Below are 17442 nucleotides of genomic sequence, written 5' to 3'. Positions count from 1 at the left end.
AGACCAGGACTTGCTTCATTGGGCCGTAAGGCGGCTGGGAGCGTGTCCTCGGAGTAATCCGAATAGTTGAATCGGAGCCGCGGAGAACGCCGACCAAACAACCTCGTCTCTCGACGGCGCTTGGACTGACGTTCACCATCAAATCCACGACGGCGGCAGCATGGAGGAAGACACTGAAGTCCTCGACTGGGGCCATGAAGACGACGAACAGACTGCTCAACGGTCGTCCGGCGACGGTCGCGACAACTGGCGCGACCGTGAGGACGCTGAAGACGCGGTCTCGCTCGGTGGCGACGAGGACGACATGCAGAATTTCTACGCCTACCAGCTGAACGAGCAGGACGCCTCAAAGGGCCAAGCGTCGACTCTGAAATCGTCATCGACCGCACAAGCTCAAATACAACCTAGCAAGCGCGACCTTCAACGCGAGGCGTCTAGTGGCTCTGTCTCGCAGAAGCCACCTGCCTCGCAATCGCAGGAGTCCGATTCTACACAGCTAGGACGCTCTCAATCTTTTGGGAAATTAACCCACGCCCTTCCTCCCAAGCCCGTTGTCTCTGTTGATCCTTACATACATCCCTCGCCAGCGACGACGAGCACTCTTGCGAGCTCAATGGTTCAGCGCGAGCGCAGAACCAATGGCTTCAAGTCAGCTTCAGCAGGCAACGGTGGTGATCTCCCCGCCGACTGGGAGATTAGGGTTCCTAGGAGTGGTGGCTCCGAGCACTACTACTACAATGTCAAAACGCACGAGTCGACGTGGACTCGTCCGGGACCGGTGAGCGGCAAATCGTCTCCCTCGAAGGATATAGAGAGCGGCAGTATGCAGGCTAGAGACGGTAGATCACCAGCTCGCAGCGGGACCAGCAACAAAGGGCGCGCTTCTTCCTCGGAAAGGCGCGCCATAGCAGAGTCTGCACGTAATGAAGCGAAGCGTAAGGTCTCTCCTGGAGGAGAGCTTTCATATGAAGATCGCCACTACCGCCCCGGAGGTGCTGCAGGGCCAGAGGAACGTGGTGGTTCTGTACAGCCACTTTTCGCTGACGCATCGCATGCTGCCCCGCGACCCCCGTCACCGAAGAACTTCAACGATCGTCGCCGTTCGCGATCCCCTTCACCACCTGTACGACGCGAGCATGAATTGCAAGATCGACCTGCCCGTCCACACAGAGAACCAACACCCACTAGATCACCAATTGACAATGGTATGTGGAGAGAGGGCGCAAGAGCTGCCCGCGAGCACCCTCAGTCACGGCAAGCAAACGTTCCTGAACGCGGCTGGGGTGCTAGGACATCCATGGTTCCAGACGCTGCGCCACTACCGCCACGCGAAGAGCGCCCTCGCGGTCGGCAGCCACGCAGTAATTTCGACTTGCCTTCGCAACACGCGCCCCTGTCGAAGGAACAAAGCATTCGCCACGATGTGCATGAGTGGCCGGCTTCCAGTACGTTATTAGCCTCCCATTGTCTCGTATGCCGCGTTCGTGCTTCTCCCGAGGTGGAGGATGTGTCCGTGCTGGCTGTCTGGGGAAGCCTCGGGAGTCGAATCTCGCTGCCCCTCCCTCTCTTGTTCGGCCTCTTCTCGTTGTCAACACAAGGACGCTTACTAAGGATCCTCTTCCCCCATGTCTTCTTCCTATGTATCCTTCTTTCATCATGTAGGAAATAGGTCGCCGCCTCCTCACCTCAGCGAACCGGTACCTGCCGTTCCACAACGCTTCTCACAAGGTCCACCTCCTGGAAATCTGCAGCTGTCTGTGTCTCTACCTCCGCCCCCGGTGACGCGACACTCGAGTCGGTTCGACAGGCCTCAAATGACATCGGGCCTTCCACCAGCTCGAGGCCCGCCGCGCGACTATGACGACTATGTACTTGCTGACTCGATTCCTCAAAGGAGGGCACGCGAATTTGAATCTGCAGATGTACATATCGAGTCTGACTCCAAACGGCGTCGCACAGACACGGAGCACTCTCCTCGCCGATCTCTGCCACCCGTGTCCTTGCCACAGCGTCCGCCTGCAGCCCCTTTCCCTTCGCATCTCGATGAAGGCGATCAGTCACGTACGTTGTTTTTCGCCCTGGACTGCACCGCTCCTCACTCCATAATGGATCACCTTGTTCGGCGTTCTCTTGCATCCCACAGGTCTGCGTAGACGTCAGCCTCTCCCACCACAGAGCGCTCGTTTTCGTGAAGCTGCTACAGGCATGCCCCCGGCTCCTAGGCCGTTGCCGCCTGCATCTCTACCCACCAATCCTGCTCGAGCGGGGATACCAGAGCATCTTTTTCGTCCTCCCCACGATGATATCGAAGCTGCGCGACCTACTAACATGCCTAGCGAATTGCCGTCTGCACCTCGTAGGCATGGGCCGCCGTCTTCGGAACGGTCACTGCAGACTTGGGGATCATCCGCGACTTCGGGCCGGCCTGGTAGCAGGATCGACAACGCCCTTCCAACGCTTGTGCATAGCAAAGCTTATGCCATTCAGGGTGAGCGGGACACATCGGAGGTTGATCGCCTGCCGTATAGGATGTCCACTCACCAAATAAACGATGGGCCTGCAAGAGCTAATGCAGGCATGTATGCTGACCGAATAAGCTCAGAGTCGCAGATAGATATGCCTCCGAGAGGGCCGAGAGCTATGGCAAGCAGAGGCAGTTCTCATGCGTCATACACGCCTCCTGTAACCTCGCCTCTCGTTTCTCCGGGTGCGTCTCACGCCAGCCTACGACCTATGCATCAGCCGGAGCCGCATCCGTTGCCAGCAAGGCCAAGGGAGCGACAGCCACCGCATCAGCATATCAACGAGGGGTGGGGAGAGCGTCGTGACTGGCAAGACGCGCCTCCGGCATATTCGCAGAGTGCAGTCCAGGATGTAGGCGTACCCCCTCGAAGGTTCGGTAATGGCCGCAACACATCGTACGATCGAGTACCCGACAGGCAGGAGAGACTGTTACATGACGCCTTCGAAGCGAAGCAGCAGGTTACTATGATTTGATCCCTTCGTTGCATCTATCGTTCTCATACCGACTCCACCGCTCATCCAGACTGTGATGCACGAACCTCCTCCTCGATACACGCATCGCCCTGCTGAAGGTCCTGTTCAACCGCCGCTTCCCGTCTCGGGTACCAATAATATTCCCATTGGCAATAGGAGGCCGACGTCCATGACCGAACCGCCAGCAGGTCGCGCCTCAGAGGATCGCCCTACAATGTCTGGCAATATCCCAATGGATGGCAACCGCATGCATGGCTCTTCAGAAGCGCAGGATAGTTATGCTAGGATGGTACGTCCTTCGCCCTCGGTTGTGATCGACTGCTGACTGGTGGTTTCAGGCTCCGAAGTATGTGGATGCTCCATTGCCGGTGACAGCTCACCGCTCTGTTGGGTTGACTTCGGAGAATAATGCAGCTGGGCGAAGCCGTTCGGGGCCGAATGCGAATACTCTTCCGCACGAGATCATGGTGCGATTTTTGCCCGCGAAAGCATGAATTGACGTGCTCATTATCTTATTCACAGACCTCAGACCGCAGGCTTTCGCAACACATGAATGAATACCCGAAAACGTCTGGTTCTTCGCATCCACATCAGCAGACGCACTATGAGAGGAGGGACCGTTCAAACCGTCCGGTATGTCTCCCTGCTTATCTATTTTGTTATCACATTAATGTGCAAGTATGTAAGACGCGCTTCGGCCCTGAGCAGGCGAAACAACCCACTTCTGACTCTGTTCCGTCCGAGCCTCGGATTTGGATCACGCGGGAAGAGTCGCAACGTTTTGAGAGCCGCGCACGAGAGCAGCAGCCCGTGGAAGAGCCCACGAGACGAGATGAACCTCGTCCTTCTAGAACCGCAACTCTTCCCTGGTATCCGCAGGGCCACGAAAATCCGACTACGGGAGCAGATCTACCGACCAGGGGCGATCGCATGCAGCGCAGCGAAGGGAATGCTGGGCTACCAGTCGCCGACGCGACGCGGCCGACACATGAGTCGGATTTTGCGTCGGAACGTGGAAGGGGTGGTGGTTCTAGTGGGGACCAACGTCGTAGCTCGTTTAGTCTCGAAAATCGCATCAGCACACACTATGAAGGACAGCTGTCGGAGGGAAGATATCGAACCAGCCAAGCCCTGCCTTCATCGTTGCCCGCTCGGCCAATTGCACCCGCCACGCACGTTCAGGCGCAGCCGCCTCCTTATCGCGACGGCGGAGATCGTCCTCAATATCGCGAGGAGGGTGGAGCGTCTTGGGAGCATTCCGATTCGAATGCTGTCAGGAATCCCTCTCCCTCCAATGGTGCACGAGTGCACCCCGACCGGGCCCGCTATCTGCAAACCGTCACGAACCCTGTGCCGGAACCGGATGAAGATGCATCGATGAAGACATCCAAACCAGTACGGATCCGTCGTCCCCCTCCTATGTCTACAAAACAACATCAGGAGGATTACGGCCCATCACGGTCGAGCAGGGATTCGAGGGCAAACTATCGTGGTACGCCGGCAGCTGTTATGGAGCCAGAATCTTCAGATGCGCGGCCGGAAATAAGGCGTGGTGGGTCGTTATTAGATCGACTGTCCCTTGACGCGCCGATGCCAGCTGCTCCAGCGGGCGCCCCTCCTCAATCACTGCGAGACAGGGTGGACCTCTATTCGCAGGGGACGAGCGAGGGTTCAGGAAATATGCATACTGACTCTCCCATGGACGCTGAGTACGACGGTGGGGGTCATTCCAGTGAATTCACTTTCCGAGGAATGAGGGGTGGCAAAAGGCGTGGAAGGCGAGGCAGGAGAGGAGGGATGCCCATGTGAAGGTTGAGGTTGCTAATATTGTGCGGACGAGATGCCTACCAATTCCTTTGTCGGATAAATTTCTGTCATACAGTGCAATCTTGAGGTTAGCAGAGTCGAGAATATGATTCAATAATGTCCGCGATGCATGGGAGCGTCCTCACTCCTGGTGATGCCGACATCAGGTCTATTGATTCCCTCCGCCGGGGCATGCTTCGACAACAAGGGGGCACCACTCCTAAGCATATGCATCAGGCGGCATTGGAGATGCGGATTATCATCTAGCGGTCAACTTAGAGCCTGCTGGAATTGAATCCGACGGACGTCCTCGAGATGAACGGTCGCCGTACGAGCCTCTCTCTCTTTCTTCCCACTATCTCTGCTAACTGACAATTCGTCTCTGCGGGACATTGCCGCATTCATCAACTCATATATCTCACCTTCGAGGGTGACTATGATCAAGCTGGCTAGGACGACTTCACCAGGCGCGTCACAGTGCGCCGCAGTTGCCTGTGCGGCTCGAGTTCTCGCTGCGTCAGGGCGTACGTACATCGAAGCTGACCAAGATATCGATCTGAGGATGCAGAGGCAGAGAGTGAGGACAATAGCAGTGACGATATACTCACTCGAAGCAACGTGCATAAATGTGGACTGCTGATGTGAGTGTTAGGAGTGTCACGATGTAGCTCGCCTACTGTACATGAGTCTTTTTCGAGATCCTTGAACTGCTTGATTTTGTACATCATAAGGCGCTCGCGTCACACTGGGAGTAGTGAGGAAGGATACAGTGACCCAATATTTTGAACTTGAGCATGCTCGTCCTACCGAAACCCGAACACTACGCTACAGTTGCCCGGAGTTAATAAGAGTCCACGACTATTCAAAGCTTCGCAAGCCTCATCGTTCAGAGGCTTCAAACATAGCAGCGATGGCTTCCCAGCTCCGCAAACCGAACGCAACTGACGTGAGATATCCGACACAGTCCCAGGGAGAGCGGAAACAGGACATAATTTGGATAAAGAGTGACCGTGGCCTGACTCCGGTTTTCGTAGGATGCGCAGTGATGAGTAATCAGAAATATGTATGAAAAGCCGGTCAGACCGTACTGTTTGCGTTGCATCCTCTCTTGAAAATGTACTATGTATGCTAGGCAAATTAAATGAGCTCATATCGCATTAGGCATGCATTAGAATGCTCACCAGGGTACTACGACCATCCTGGCACCGAGACACCCATGTATTTGGGGAGTTCCTGCCATATTCGCTTGCGACAATCGACGTCTTTCTCTTTCATCCGATAAATGCATCCACCGCACATAGGGAATACGCCCCCCTTCTCCTTTATCATTGATTCCCATGAACTCAGCATACTGAATCGAGTGTCTTCTCCATATTGCAGGATGCGTTCATGTATGAATGTTGAAAAAGCCGCGTAATTTGAGCACTTGCAGCTTTGCCTGACAGACGCAGGATCGTAGCTAACATCATCACGGGCTCGTCGAGATCCTATAAGCAGATTCGCTTTTCCATCGATGCACCGGATGAGGTCATCTTCATCTAAGCGCTCGGTAGTTCCATCTGCTCGACGGATACCCTTCAGTAATAGCTCGGTAGGCAGCTGGCAGCAGCTGTACAAAGCGGTTGGGAGCATTGACACCTCGCGGGTAAGTCGCGTCAGATTAACCGCCGCTATCGCATCCGCCGGTTCGAGATGAAAAATCGGACGTGACCCCGGTTCCATTGACTTGCTCCAGACATCGAAGCTGTCGGTGAAGTAGCTCTTCAGACAAGTGACAGCGTCTTTGAGGAGATCCTTGAATTGATATTTGTGTGAAAGACGGATGACAGCAGCGAGAGCGGTAAACTTGATCTCAGCCGGTCCAAAGCGCCTGAGAGGTGCAGGAAACGACAGTTGACAGTTAGGGGGGTTTGAAACGAAAGCACCATTATTAAAAACGTACCTTCCACCCAGCGATAGTTCCCGAAGGAGATAGCGCAAATCCTCAGGTGAATCGTGAAGCTCGACCATGGGACAACCCTCCAGCATGCTGGTCTCTTCTTGCTGCGGCATAGAAAGCATGTCGCGGAAGACCTCGGAGTGCTGGGCGAGCAAGCCGCGGAAGACACGGAATGCGACGCCCTGAGCGATGAGGACGATGCTTCCATCCTCGTACCAGAACTCTTCATCGCGGACCTCGATCTGATCAGACAGCATTTCGTCGCTGCAATCTGACAATGCCGTCGAATGTCAGAATTCTCAAAGCCACACGGTTCACTTTTGGGCAACAAGTTCGAGGCACATGCCTTTTGTCTGCAAAGCTATCGGCGATGGCTCGACTTTCCGCGTCAATCCAGACGTTCCTTGAGATCGTGCCGCTACCGACTATAAAGCTGATCGCTGTGTGAGTTGCAAATGGCGCTCTCACCTCATGCCCGTAACGCCGTGACTTACAGCGGTACTGATTGGACACTCAACTGCCACGCGAAATAATGCCGCGGCGCACACACGCTAACAACCAGAGTATCCTCATCCGTGCGCAGAAAGATCAGGATCAGGATGGCCCACGAACTGCAGGCTCAAGACACAACATCTCCAGTTTGCAGCACCACTAAACTCCAGAGTGTACATATAGCAAGAGCGGCACCCAGTCGAGATGTATAAACCATGATGAGTCTGTTGAACACGGTACTGTCGGAGTCGGGGTTGCTTTATGAGATATATGTGACGAGCAAATGCACCAAAGGCAACACGTTGCAACCAAAGTCACTTACAGTCGTCAGACGACATTATCACAGTCACGGGTATTCGATATCCATCGGCAATTTCAAAATGTGATGATTGAATACGATGGAGCACAAGACCGAGCTATTCGTAAGGGGTACGCTGAACCCTCCTCGTGTAACAGACACTTGATCACTCGTCGGATATATGGAAGATACCTGTTACGCATAGCACAAAAGTCAGCCACGCTGCAGTAGTCCATATCGAAGACAAGAGAGGATCAGAGAAGCCGATGTTTTCATTTCCCTTCCATACAGTACTCCCATCGTGTCCGGTCAGCATGCACCAAGACGGCACACGCAGACACGCTCCCCACACTTGCAGAACAAAGCAGGAAGGGACAGAACGGGATGTACGGGAGGACATTCAAAGAATGGATGAACTTGGTTTCGTCTTGTGGTGATGCTTCAATGGAACACTCACCTACTGATTGAAATTTGCTACACATGCGATGTTTACTTACGGCGCGTCGGCACCATGCCTATAAATGAAGACGAATGAGTACTTGCATCGATGGAAACGAAGGCAGAACGGAGAATCAGGATTGAGAGTTTTTGGTATATTCGGTGTCCACAATGGGGAAACCCTCCCCTTCGGAAGCAGAACTGAATAGATTGGTTCATCATACGCGCAGAGCAGAGAAGACAGAGTAGCACACGCAATGATAGAAGAGATACTCACCTCACATAGCGTACAGAGTGTAAAATTTGAACAACGCGGAGCACCGCGAGAATAGACAAAGAGCAAGCGACAGACTCAGAAGGCTGAATGGCTAAAACTGTACAGCTGTATTGAGACTCAGACCAGCTCCGACCAGAATGGTTGTCTCTGAAAATGGGTCGGAGCCTGTCGGTGCTGGAATCACGACGCTGGCACGGATTTTTTTCTCCTCGGAGAGTCGACTTTCGCTTCCATGGTGTGCTGAAATTACTATCCGAGGAACGCTAGACCCTCTATAGGTGAGCTTTGTGCTCCTTACGCTGGTCTTGTTGCTATGAAGATTGTTTATCCATAACATTTGAGCTGGCGATCCCTGAGCCGTACTCATTCACATGCATCACCAACGGAGCATTCTCTTTATTTGCGAACTTTCACTTTTTTGTGACGGTCATTTGCGATTTAAGTCATCTTCTAACGCATCCTCTTCTTCATAGGGGGTTTTCAAAACTTTTTTCGCATGGCGTTCGGACTCGTGCACGAATAGGGTATGTTGTCGCAAAATGCGAACCTCTCCCATGACGAGATCTGTTAGCGGGCGACGAACATGCATCCGACGATGTCCTTTACTAGCATACAGCATTCCCTGAGGATCCAGAAATTTATGTCCTCGGTCAAGGATCTGGTTTGGTCGTCGTAGATCAGGATTCAGGAGGACTTGCAGTTGTTACAGTTCAGGTGAGTCTACGATTCCTCCTGCTATTCCCCCATCTTTCCGATGCTGCCCATGATTTCAATATCAATATACAAGCATATGTCCGACTCCCCCATGGTGGACAACGTTATGTTCTCTGAGGCTCCATCTTGATACTGCTTCCGTATGATCCCTTCGCTCAGCACTGACAGGCATCCTTCACAGCCTCCATTGATGCGTTAGTGTATTACACAGCCTTCCTATATTGTTTCATGATGTATTGTATCATGTCGAGGTCGTGTCTCAGGAAATATATTCTGCACTTCGCACAAATTCCTGTTGTGATCACACGACAAGCAAATATATGAGCCTGCCCATCCGCAAAGCCTGCTCACGGTATTACATGCTCGTCAGCGACGAACGTTGGCGACATTGTTACTGTTGTCATTGTCGTCGAGTGCGAGGGAGATCCTGTGAAACGCGGATAGCCGCTCTTCGCCGCTTGTCCCACACCGCCACCAACGCTTCCATTATTTCATCATCCTCTGATGCCCGTCACCATTTAAATATCCAGAATATAGTATTCCATTCGACTTTTTGCTTTGATTGGCCATCATGACTGCTACGATGACGCCCCCGCTCTACGATATGCAAAGCCTGGCGCTGGGCATTCCCACTCATCAAGCTCATCACAAGGATCCTTCTACCACCAATTCTGACTTACCTTCATACATTAGCAGCGTTTCCGACTCTTGCTATTCGTTTCCGGATGCTCCCGATGCAGTCTGGCACGAGAAGAACAGCACGTCCGGGTCGGACGACGAGACGCATAGAGATGGAGACGACGAGACTTCCGTAGGCATCGGGTTACTGCCGGAAGAGGTCTATGAGTGTACGATGAACAGCTGGAGGGCTGTCATTCATAAAAGAGTGCGACAGAACGTCGCATGGGAGTCGGAGGTGTTGGCGAAGATGCAGGTGAGTATGCAACCTCAACGTTATATTGGGCTATCCCCAGTGCTCTTATGCATTCTTGGCTCAATGACCCAACGGTATCGGTTCGCCTGGTTATGAACTGCCCACGTTCTTGTTCTCGTTCTGTTTGAAATACGTAATGTCAGGGTCATTATGTCCTCAACTCGCCACCCACATGAAATGTCATGTAGATTGAGGTGCGATTTGCGAACTGCCGTCTCTGTCTCCGTCAATGTTTGTCCATGAATGACGCCCTTAAATCATCCAGAGAGAATATATATGCTGATACTGTTTTTTGCGCAGGCCTACGTCCGTCGCCCGATCCTCGACGTGTATTTCGTGTACACGTCCTCCCTCGGAACGCATACCTTCTTCATGATAACCCTGCCCGCTTTTGTCTTCTTCGGGCACGGAGACACTGGTCGTGGGTATGTCTAGCTCGTGCGCGTAATCCACAGGATGTGCTGATCTTTCGCCTCCTACGGGCATGAATGCCGCCGACAGACTGCTCATGGTCCTCGCGCTGGGAGTCTATGTGGCCTCATTCGTTAAGGACTCAGTCTGCTCTCCGAGACCGTTCGCTCCGCCTATCACGAGACTGAGTAAGTAGCGTTGCGTTTACAGCCCCAAGAGTCCGCTCAAGTCGCTCTGAAGCCATCGGTAACCATCATCTCGAGTATGGATTCCCATCGACACATTCCACGAACAGCGTCTCGATTGCGCTGTTCTTCTATTCGCTCCTCCAGCAGGCCTACGTTACCCCGGCATCCTCTCGCCTCCCCACGTTCAACATCATGTACAACTCCACATATTCGGCATTGGAACATACATCTCCCACGCCCGGCGCAGACACGATGGTATCTGATACCGCATACCGCGTCTTGTCTTGCGTACTTCTGTTCTACGTATTCTCGATCGTGTATGGCCGGCTGTATACAGGCATGCACTCATTCACGGATTGCGCGGTCGGTGTGATACTCGGAACCGGCATCTGGGCATTCAATCTAGTTTTCAGCGGATGGCTGCATGTGTGGATCAGGGATTCTGGCTGGATCGGTGGGCACATTGACTCTCATAATTCGAGGTAGTTCTAAATCTGTTCATTCCTGCAGTACCTGCAGTGACGATTCCGCTCTGCCTGCTGTCCGTTCACTGGCATCCGCAGCCGGTAGACGACTGCCCATGCTTCGAGGATGCGATCGCGTTCATCTCGGTCGTGCTGGGCGAAATTCTGTCGCGATGGTATATGCTGCACAACGGCTACGGAGATGAGTACTTCGTACACGTCATGCCTGGAAGTCCGTGGGGCAGCTGGCTCGACACGCTCACCTGGTGGTCCGTCGCTGTCGTCAAGATGACTCTTGGTGAGTCGCCCGCCGTGCCCCTAAAGCATCCCACGCTAATCATATCACCCCAAGGCATCCTGATTATTTTCATGTGGCGCATCTTCGCAAAGAACGTGTCGCACTTTGTGCTACCGCCCCTCTTCCGGCTGCTCTCGCACTCGTTCACGCTCCCGCACCGGCGATTCTACACGCCTGCGACAGACTACAAGAACGTACCGCCCGAGAAGGGGCTGCGCCCGATCCCATCCGTGATCGACCTTCCGGGCATGATTGAGATGGAGACGGAAGGTGGCGGCGCGAGCGGCGTGCGTGGCCTGCGATACGGCAATATCTACGGTGAGCGCAGCATTAAGCTCAGAGGCGGCAAGGGCCGCCAGACGGGCTTGTCTGTATCTACGACTATGGAAAAGGAGAAATATCCGGTTGACCTGGACGAGGAGAACGGTGAAAAGCAGGACATCGTCAAGCATTACGATGCAGACGGTAGGTGTCGCGCACATGTCACTCGTGGAGGTTCATGCTGACGGTCGATCTTCGTCTGCAGTGCTGACCAAGGTCATTGTGTACTGTGGTATCGGCATGCTTGCTTGTGGGTTCATTCCGGTCATGTTTGAGGTGCTGGGCTGGGGCGTGCGAGTGAGCTGAGCGAGCACAGAGAGGACCGGGCGTGTATATTCAAACTATCTATTGACTCGCTGAGGCCGGATGGAAGTAATCTATCGTGTATTCTTATACGTATCTCAGCCTATCGTTCGTAATGACCACTTTCTCTGTACTCAAATTAATATAGTCCCTTCTGCAGAACAATTGCAGTTTATTGAAGCTCTGATGTTTTAGAAAACACGACGAAAGATCGTGGGCACAGCAAGACTCCCGCTGACATAGTTTACACCTGCATTTCTTCTAAGCAGTATATACACAGTATTGATGTCATAGTACTATTCAGGACGTGACGACGCCAGGCTTTCAAGCAGATTACACGGCTCATATATAAGGGCGAACGAACGAAACTTGACAGTAAAGCAGAGAGGGACACAACGACGAGTAACAGGGAACGAGACAGGGATGCGAGAATGAATGACCGTATCAGGGATGAAATAGCTGAGGAGGGGTTGGGGTTGGTTTGATGATGTGGGCGATGCCAGAGAGGAGGAGGGGTTAGATAGCAAGAGAAGGGGAAAGAGGAACGAGGAAATAAAGGCAGGAGTAAGGGAGTGAAGGTAGGGAGAGCAACAGAGACTGCGCCACTACGAGCGCGGCGCAGATCCTGTCCGTAATGTCCAAGAAGCGTTTTTCTCATTTCGGCATTCACCTCGATTCGTCCGCGCGTCTCCTCCATCGTGACCCCTTGGCTTCGACTGCCATCTCCCCTCGCCAATGCAGAGATCAGTGATTCCAGAAACTCGACTTTTACTTCTTCGAGATGCTCAGACTGCGCATCGACTCCTCGAGGATATCGGTGATGTTGCACTTTTTCTCGGGGCCAGAAGACGACTTCTCCAAATGCTGCTGCATCTGCATCTGCATCCTCGCTGCCGATGCCGACGGCCGTGGCTCGACGTCCACAACGCGCAGCACCGCACTGCCCTCCATGACGCGCCTGACCTTGTCCGCATCCAACTCGGGCATGCGCTTCCCGCCGGCAGGGCGTGCCGCAAACGCATCCCAAAATGCTGAGCCCAGCTTCTGCATGAGCGTCTGTGACGCAACGCTTGCAAGCATCGCCTGCTGTGGCGTCGGCAACGGCGTGCTCTTGTTAGTGATCGAAGCGAGAGGCGAGGTGGACGCTGGGGGATAGGAGGTCGCAGCCGGCTTGCCGGAGAGTAATGTGGAGAGCGATGCAGGTTGCTTCGTGAAAAAGTGTGGCCGCAGGCTGCCCGCGAGCCCGCTCGGGCTGGGGCTTGAGTTCGGGCTCGACGAGGAAGAGGAAGAGCCCGACGATGAGCTCGCACTCGACTGCTGTTGCTCGTGCGACGCATGTTGGCGGCGGTAGTGTTGCTGTGCCGCCATGTTCCGCCACAACTGCATCCGGTACCTAAGCACATACGGCTACGTTAGCGTTGTGGCATCCGAAATTTCCATAAACGGATACAGACGGGTCGAGCGCCTTCATCGTGAACGGGTTCATATCCATGAAGCTCTCCAACGCGCCGTACTGCTGCTGCACCTCCTTGCTCTTGTCCGTACTTGGCCATGCAGCGTTGAGCGTTGGGTTGATGTTCTCCTGAAGTGCAGGGCTCCGCCGGCCCGTCCTCGCATTCGCCACCGGCTTCCCCGAGAGCACACTGGTCCACTCGGGAACAAGCGTCGTATGCACGGGTGTGAACCCGCCATAACCTCCAAGGCCGGCGCTCGACGCGCCACCCCAGAAGCCCCGCGCGCCCAATCGGGGCGATGTCGGCAGGTCCTTCTGTGTGTTGGGTGTGAGCAGCGGGCTCTTCGGTGGCGCGGGTGCGCTTGCGTTCGCCGACGGTCCAGATGCGAGCACAGATGCAGGGATCGCGGGCAGCGGAGCAGGAGGTGGAAGGATAGGTGTGTCTGCGCGGCCAGCGCCCTCGAGGAGCGCCCTCTTCAGCGATGTAATCTCCTGTCGCAACGCCACGTTCTCTGATTTGGTGCTCCCGAGCTCAGTGCGGATCGCATCAATGAGCCTGTCGCGCTCTGCGATGTCACCCTCGAGCGTCGTGATGTACTCTGTTAGTAATAATCAGCAAGCAGCGCACACCGGATATTCTCGATACACACCCTTTCTCCTCACCCGGAAATTCCGTGCACTGATCTTGTTCCGCAATTGTCTCTTCTCCTTGCTCGTCATCTTCTTGTACTCCTCAGGACTCGGGCGCCAGTCATCTGGCTCGGTTGATGTCGTTGACAGATGGTTGGATGGCCTATTCTCCTTCTTCTCGCTCCCCGCGCGCTTGATTACCCCACCGGACTGGATCGTTCCCTTCCGGTTCGCCTTGCCTCGGCCACCGACCTTGATTGGAGCAATGGAAAAGCCTTGCTCCCCATCTTTGTCAGGGCTAAGCGCCTCGTCATGCTCGTCCTCGTCCTCTTCATGCTCCTCGTCCTCGTCCGCGTCTCCTGCCTCGCTCACGGCATTAGACGGCGACGGGGACGTCACGAGCTGGGGGTCTATGCTCGAGGGAGTATCAGCCATGGAGGACAAACCGCCCGAACCAGAACCCGAATCTGGGCTGCTCAGCTGCGTCGCAGCGCTTGCAAAAGCGCCCAGAAAGTCGAAGCCTGGTGCAGCGAGAGGGGCGGGGATGTCCAGCTTGGAAAAGTCGTCTAGCGAGAAACCAAAGAAAGAATCCTCGTTTACATTCTGGTTCATGACACTGTCGGATTCAAAGAGATTGGGGGGAGTCGGAGGAAGGTTGGAGAACGACTCGGAGGGCGACGAGTCGGAGCGGGGGGAGGAGCCGCCTGAACTCGGGCCACCGAGGAGATCCATGTTAAAGAAGTCCTCGAAGGAAGAATTCAATGAAAAACCGGAGGGTAGGGGATTGTCGACGAGCATGGTGGGCTGCGGATGGTGGTAGTTGTGGAGAGAGTGAGCTCGACGCCTGCGAGGCTGTAATCATTTGCTTACGTAATCAACATTCCTTTTGGGGCCATTGACTGCTGCTTAAAGAGAAAGCGACAGAACTTAGCAGAAAATGGATCAGGTAAGTCTGCCTTTTCTACTTGAACTTGAACAAACACTGCCTCCGAAACATCTTGGAAAGCAAGACAAGACGAATACATTCATGAACGTTGGGAAAAAAGGGAGTTACGAGACGGTGCCACGACTCGTTGTGCAGGGGCGCCTCGCCATGGACGCGTGTGCGGCGCCGCAGTCGGCACGGCATGCGCATCCAGGTTGAGGGCCTCCGTAGTTGCAAGTACAACACTCTGAAGGACCACTTACTGTGGTGGCCGAGTGTATTCATATTGATGCAAGAGATCAAATGGGCGTGGACAGAATAGAATTGGTCCATTAAGCTACAAGAGACCGTGGATGCCATCCTGACCAATCAAGCGGTGCATTGTGAGGTATCGAAGATGAATGTTGCGAGCGGTATTAGAAAAACAATGATACAAGATGGATCAGATTCGGACTAGCAAAGCACAAAATACGGAAGAGTCCGTACGACATAGTCGGAGCGTTGTCACAATGTATCGCTACAGATGGTCAGGAGTAAATAGAACAAGAAAAAAACGTGCAGTCGTTTAAAGTTATGTCGTAACGTGCGGAGACAGAGCTCTAATCGCATTCGGACGGGCAACGAATCAAGTGCGAACAGACACTTCCACGGGTTTCGACTTCGCTTTGCTAGTGATAGTGTCGCTGCTCATATCAGAGCCTCTGCTATCTCTCCTTTCGCGGTACTCCAGGTCGAACGACGGCTTCGGCGCATTTCCGAATGGAGATGCCGCAGACAGCACGCTCACGGGGGAAAAGATGCCCGCGCGGCCCTTGTTCCTCCTGGTCGCCGAAATGTTAAGCTTCGTCAGCCACGAGCCCGCAGGTCCATCGCGCTCTGCAAGCGCGCCAAGCGTCGAGCTTGACCACCGAGAGCGCAGGGAGGGCGCCGACGCGAAGCTCAGCGACTCAGTGGGAGTGTCCGGGAACGTCTGCGCAGTCAAGTCCGCCTCGGTGTTGCTGGCACCGGCGGGCTTGCTGCCATCAACGTGTGTGACATCCACATCAAAGGAGAACGCAGACGAGGGCGAGACCGGGAGCGTACTCGGCATGTTCGCACTCATCGGCGTGATAGGGAAGACCTTGACGATCTCGGGCAGCACCAGCTCCACCTCGTCAGCGAGGTCCTCGACATCGGCAGGTATTGATGAGCGAGGCGGCGGACGTATGCTGGCTAATGGCTTCACAACATACGCGCTGCTGGGAGTCACAGGAACTGACACGGCCGGGCTGACACCACGCGTCGCGCTCAAACCAGTCCCCGCGAATCCATTACCCAGAGCAGCGCTCGCCAACTGAGCAAGCAGCTCCTCCGTCGCCGCCTCCATCGTCGACGTGGAACATCGTGTAATCTTGATCGGAGGTGGCGGTGGTGAACGGTCAGGGATCAGAAAAGACCTTCCGGATTGTGGGAATGTGGGGTCGAGTTGCGCGCTCGGCAGACACTGCGTTGTGGGACGCGAGATGGGAGGTATTATGGTGAAAGGCTTGCCGTTTCTGTTCCGTCTAGCGCGCCGGGGAGGTGGCATCAACGAGTCCGGGCGAGCGCGCGTGTCTTGAGGAAGGACCGAAGATGGAGGGAGAGGAGTCGAAAGCGTGACCACGTCGCTGATATCGCGTGCGAACCACTCCGCATCAGAATCGACGCCCTCCTCTTCCGAGGCATGGGACTCGTTCAGGTCCGGCGTTGATCGTGCGTACACAATCGAAGCCCGACGCGACTTGCACGTTGGCGCGCGGCACAGGTATGATTGCGATTCGTCGTCAGACGTCGGTGGGGTGGCGTGCGTTCGTCTGCGAGAACGGGAGCTGACGCTCGAGCTGCTGGATGCCGTGCTGGATGTCGCGCTGCTCGCCACAGATGGCGTCGGAGAACGCACACGCCAGCGAGGGACATCAGCGGGTGGGGAAGGACAGTCGAGTGAGATGCCGAGGCCGGAAAAGCGCACGTTGACGTCGTCGAGCGATGGCTCGCAATCACTGATGGGGTCTTCGTAGAGAGGCGGCGCGGGCGAGGGGTGGGGCGGCGCGCTCGAGGCGGGAAAGAAGTCATCGAATGTCAGGCCCTCGACGCCAGTGAGGACGACGCGACGCGATGTGCGCTTGCGTTCGGTGAAGGAGTTTTTGCTGCCGCTGCAGCATAGCCGGCTTGCGAAGGAGGTACTGGGACTCTGGGCGCCGCGGCGGCTGTGAATGGATGCAGTGTCGAAGGAGGAGATTGAAGAAAGAGATGTGCGGCCTTCGTCCACTTCTGAGAGATCAGGGAGGATGTCGAGCGGTTTCGCCTTCAAGGAGGCCGGCGCCGCCTCTGGCTTGCTGTTGCGGCGTGTGCGGCGCTTCAGCGCAGGTAGAAGCTTGTTGCTCGAGAACACTACAACACCCCATTCAGTCTCAAAGACATCGAAGAGAGCTGGACATGGCACTCACGAGAGGCCATCGTAAACGTCGTAAATATCTAGAAAAGCGCGAAAGAGTCAAATGCCGACGTCCAGCGACGCGGAGGGATGCAGCGAGCA

General features: G+C 54.7%; 6 protein-coding genes across 6 annotated transcripts; 3 read left to right on the top strand and 3 right to left on the bottom strand.

The window, feature by feature from the left end:
* Positions 1–137: 137 nt before the first annotated feature.
* On the top strand, positions 138–3143 carry LAESUDRAFT_724432 (uncharacterized protein; the record flags this gene model as incomplete). The annotated part of the gene is made up of 3 exons (XM_040908611.1): positions 138–1445; positions 1663–2061; positions 2144–3143. Coding segments are annotated over exons 1-3 (2533 nt in total), but the record flags the coding sequence as incomplete, so codon positions are not given.
* On the top strand, positions 2829–4994 carry LAESUDRAFT_89557 (uncharacterized protein). Its single transcript, XM_040914866.1, has 6 exons — positions 2829–3095; positions 3154–3286; positions 3336–3464; positions 3520–3630; positions 3685–4549; positions 4604–4994. Exons 2-6 carry the CDS (start codon positions 3167–3169, stop codon positions 4804–4806), a joined length of 1428 nt encoding a protein of 475 aa, XP_040765684.1. The 5' UTR covers positions 2829–3095; positions 3154–3166; the 3' UTR covers positions 4807–4994.
* Positions 4995–5991: 997 nt separating this feature from the next.
* LAESUDRAFT_758072 (uncharacterized protein) lies at positions 5992–6999 on the bottom strand (the record flags this gene model as incomplete). Its single annotated transcript, XM_040912405.1, has 2 exons — positions 5992–6673; positions 6746–6999. The coding sequence occupies 2 exons, from the start codon at positions 6997–6999 to the stop codon at positions 5992–5994; spliced, it is 936 nt and encodes a 311-aa protein (XP_040765683.1).
* Positions 7000–9428: 2429 nt separating this feature from the next.
* LAESUDRAFT_677144 (uncharacterized protein) lies at positions 9429–12352 on the top strand. The gene is made up of 7 exons (XM_040905645.1): positions 9429–9895; positions 10196–10320; positions 10397–10494; positions 10547–10948; positions 11005–11256; positions 11311–11721; positions 11783–12352. Exons 1-7 carry the CDS (start codon positions 9533–9535, stop codon positions 11881–11883), a joined length of 1752 nt encoding a protein of 583 aa, XP_040765682.1. The 5' UTR covers positions 9429–9532; the 3' UTR covers positions 11884–12352.
* LAESUDRAFT_749161 (uncharacterized protein) lies at positions 12217–14787 on the bottom strand. The gene is made up of 3 exons (XM_040911548.1): positions 13984–14787; positions 13335–13932; positions 12217–13273 (listed from the first exon to the last, which is right to left on the bottom strand). Exons 1-3 carry the CDS (start codon positions 14759–14761, stop codon positions 12649–12651), a joined length of 2001 nt encoding a protein of 666 aa, XP_040765681.1. The 5' UTR covers positions 14762–14787; the 3' UTR covers positions 12217–12648.
* Positions 14788–15158: 371 nt separating this feature from the next.
* On the bottom strand, positions 15159–17327 carry LAESUDRAFT_749160 (uncharacterized protein; the record flags this gene model as incomplete). Its single annotated transcript, XM_040911547.1, has 3 exons — positions 15159–15199; positions 15268–17262; positions 17307–17327. The coding sequence occupies 2 exons, from the start codon at positions 17325–17327 to the stop codon at positions 15514–15516; spliced, it is 1770 nt and encodes a 589-aa protein (XP_040765680.1). The 3' UTR covers positions 15159–15199; positions 15268–15513.
* Positions 17328–17442: the final 115 nt, after the last annotated feature.

Source organism: Laetiporus sulphureus, assembly GCF_001632365.1.
Source record: "Laetiporus sulphureus 93-53 unplaced genomic scaffold LAESUscaffold_13, whole genome shotgun sequence".
Lineage (NCBI taxonomy): Eukaryota > Fungi > Basidiomycota > Agaricomycetes > Polyporales > Laetiporaceae > Laetiporus > Laetiporus sulphureus.
This window is presented reverse-complemented; position numbering and strand designations above follow the sequence as displayed.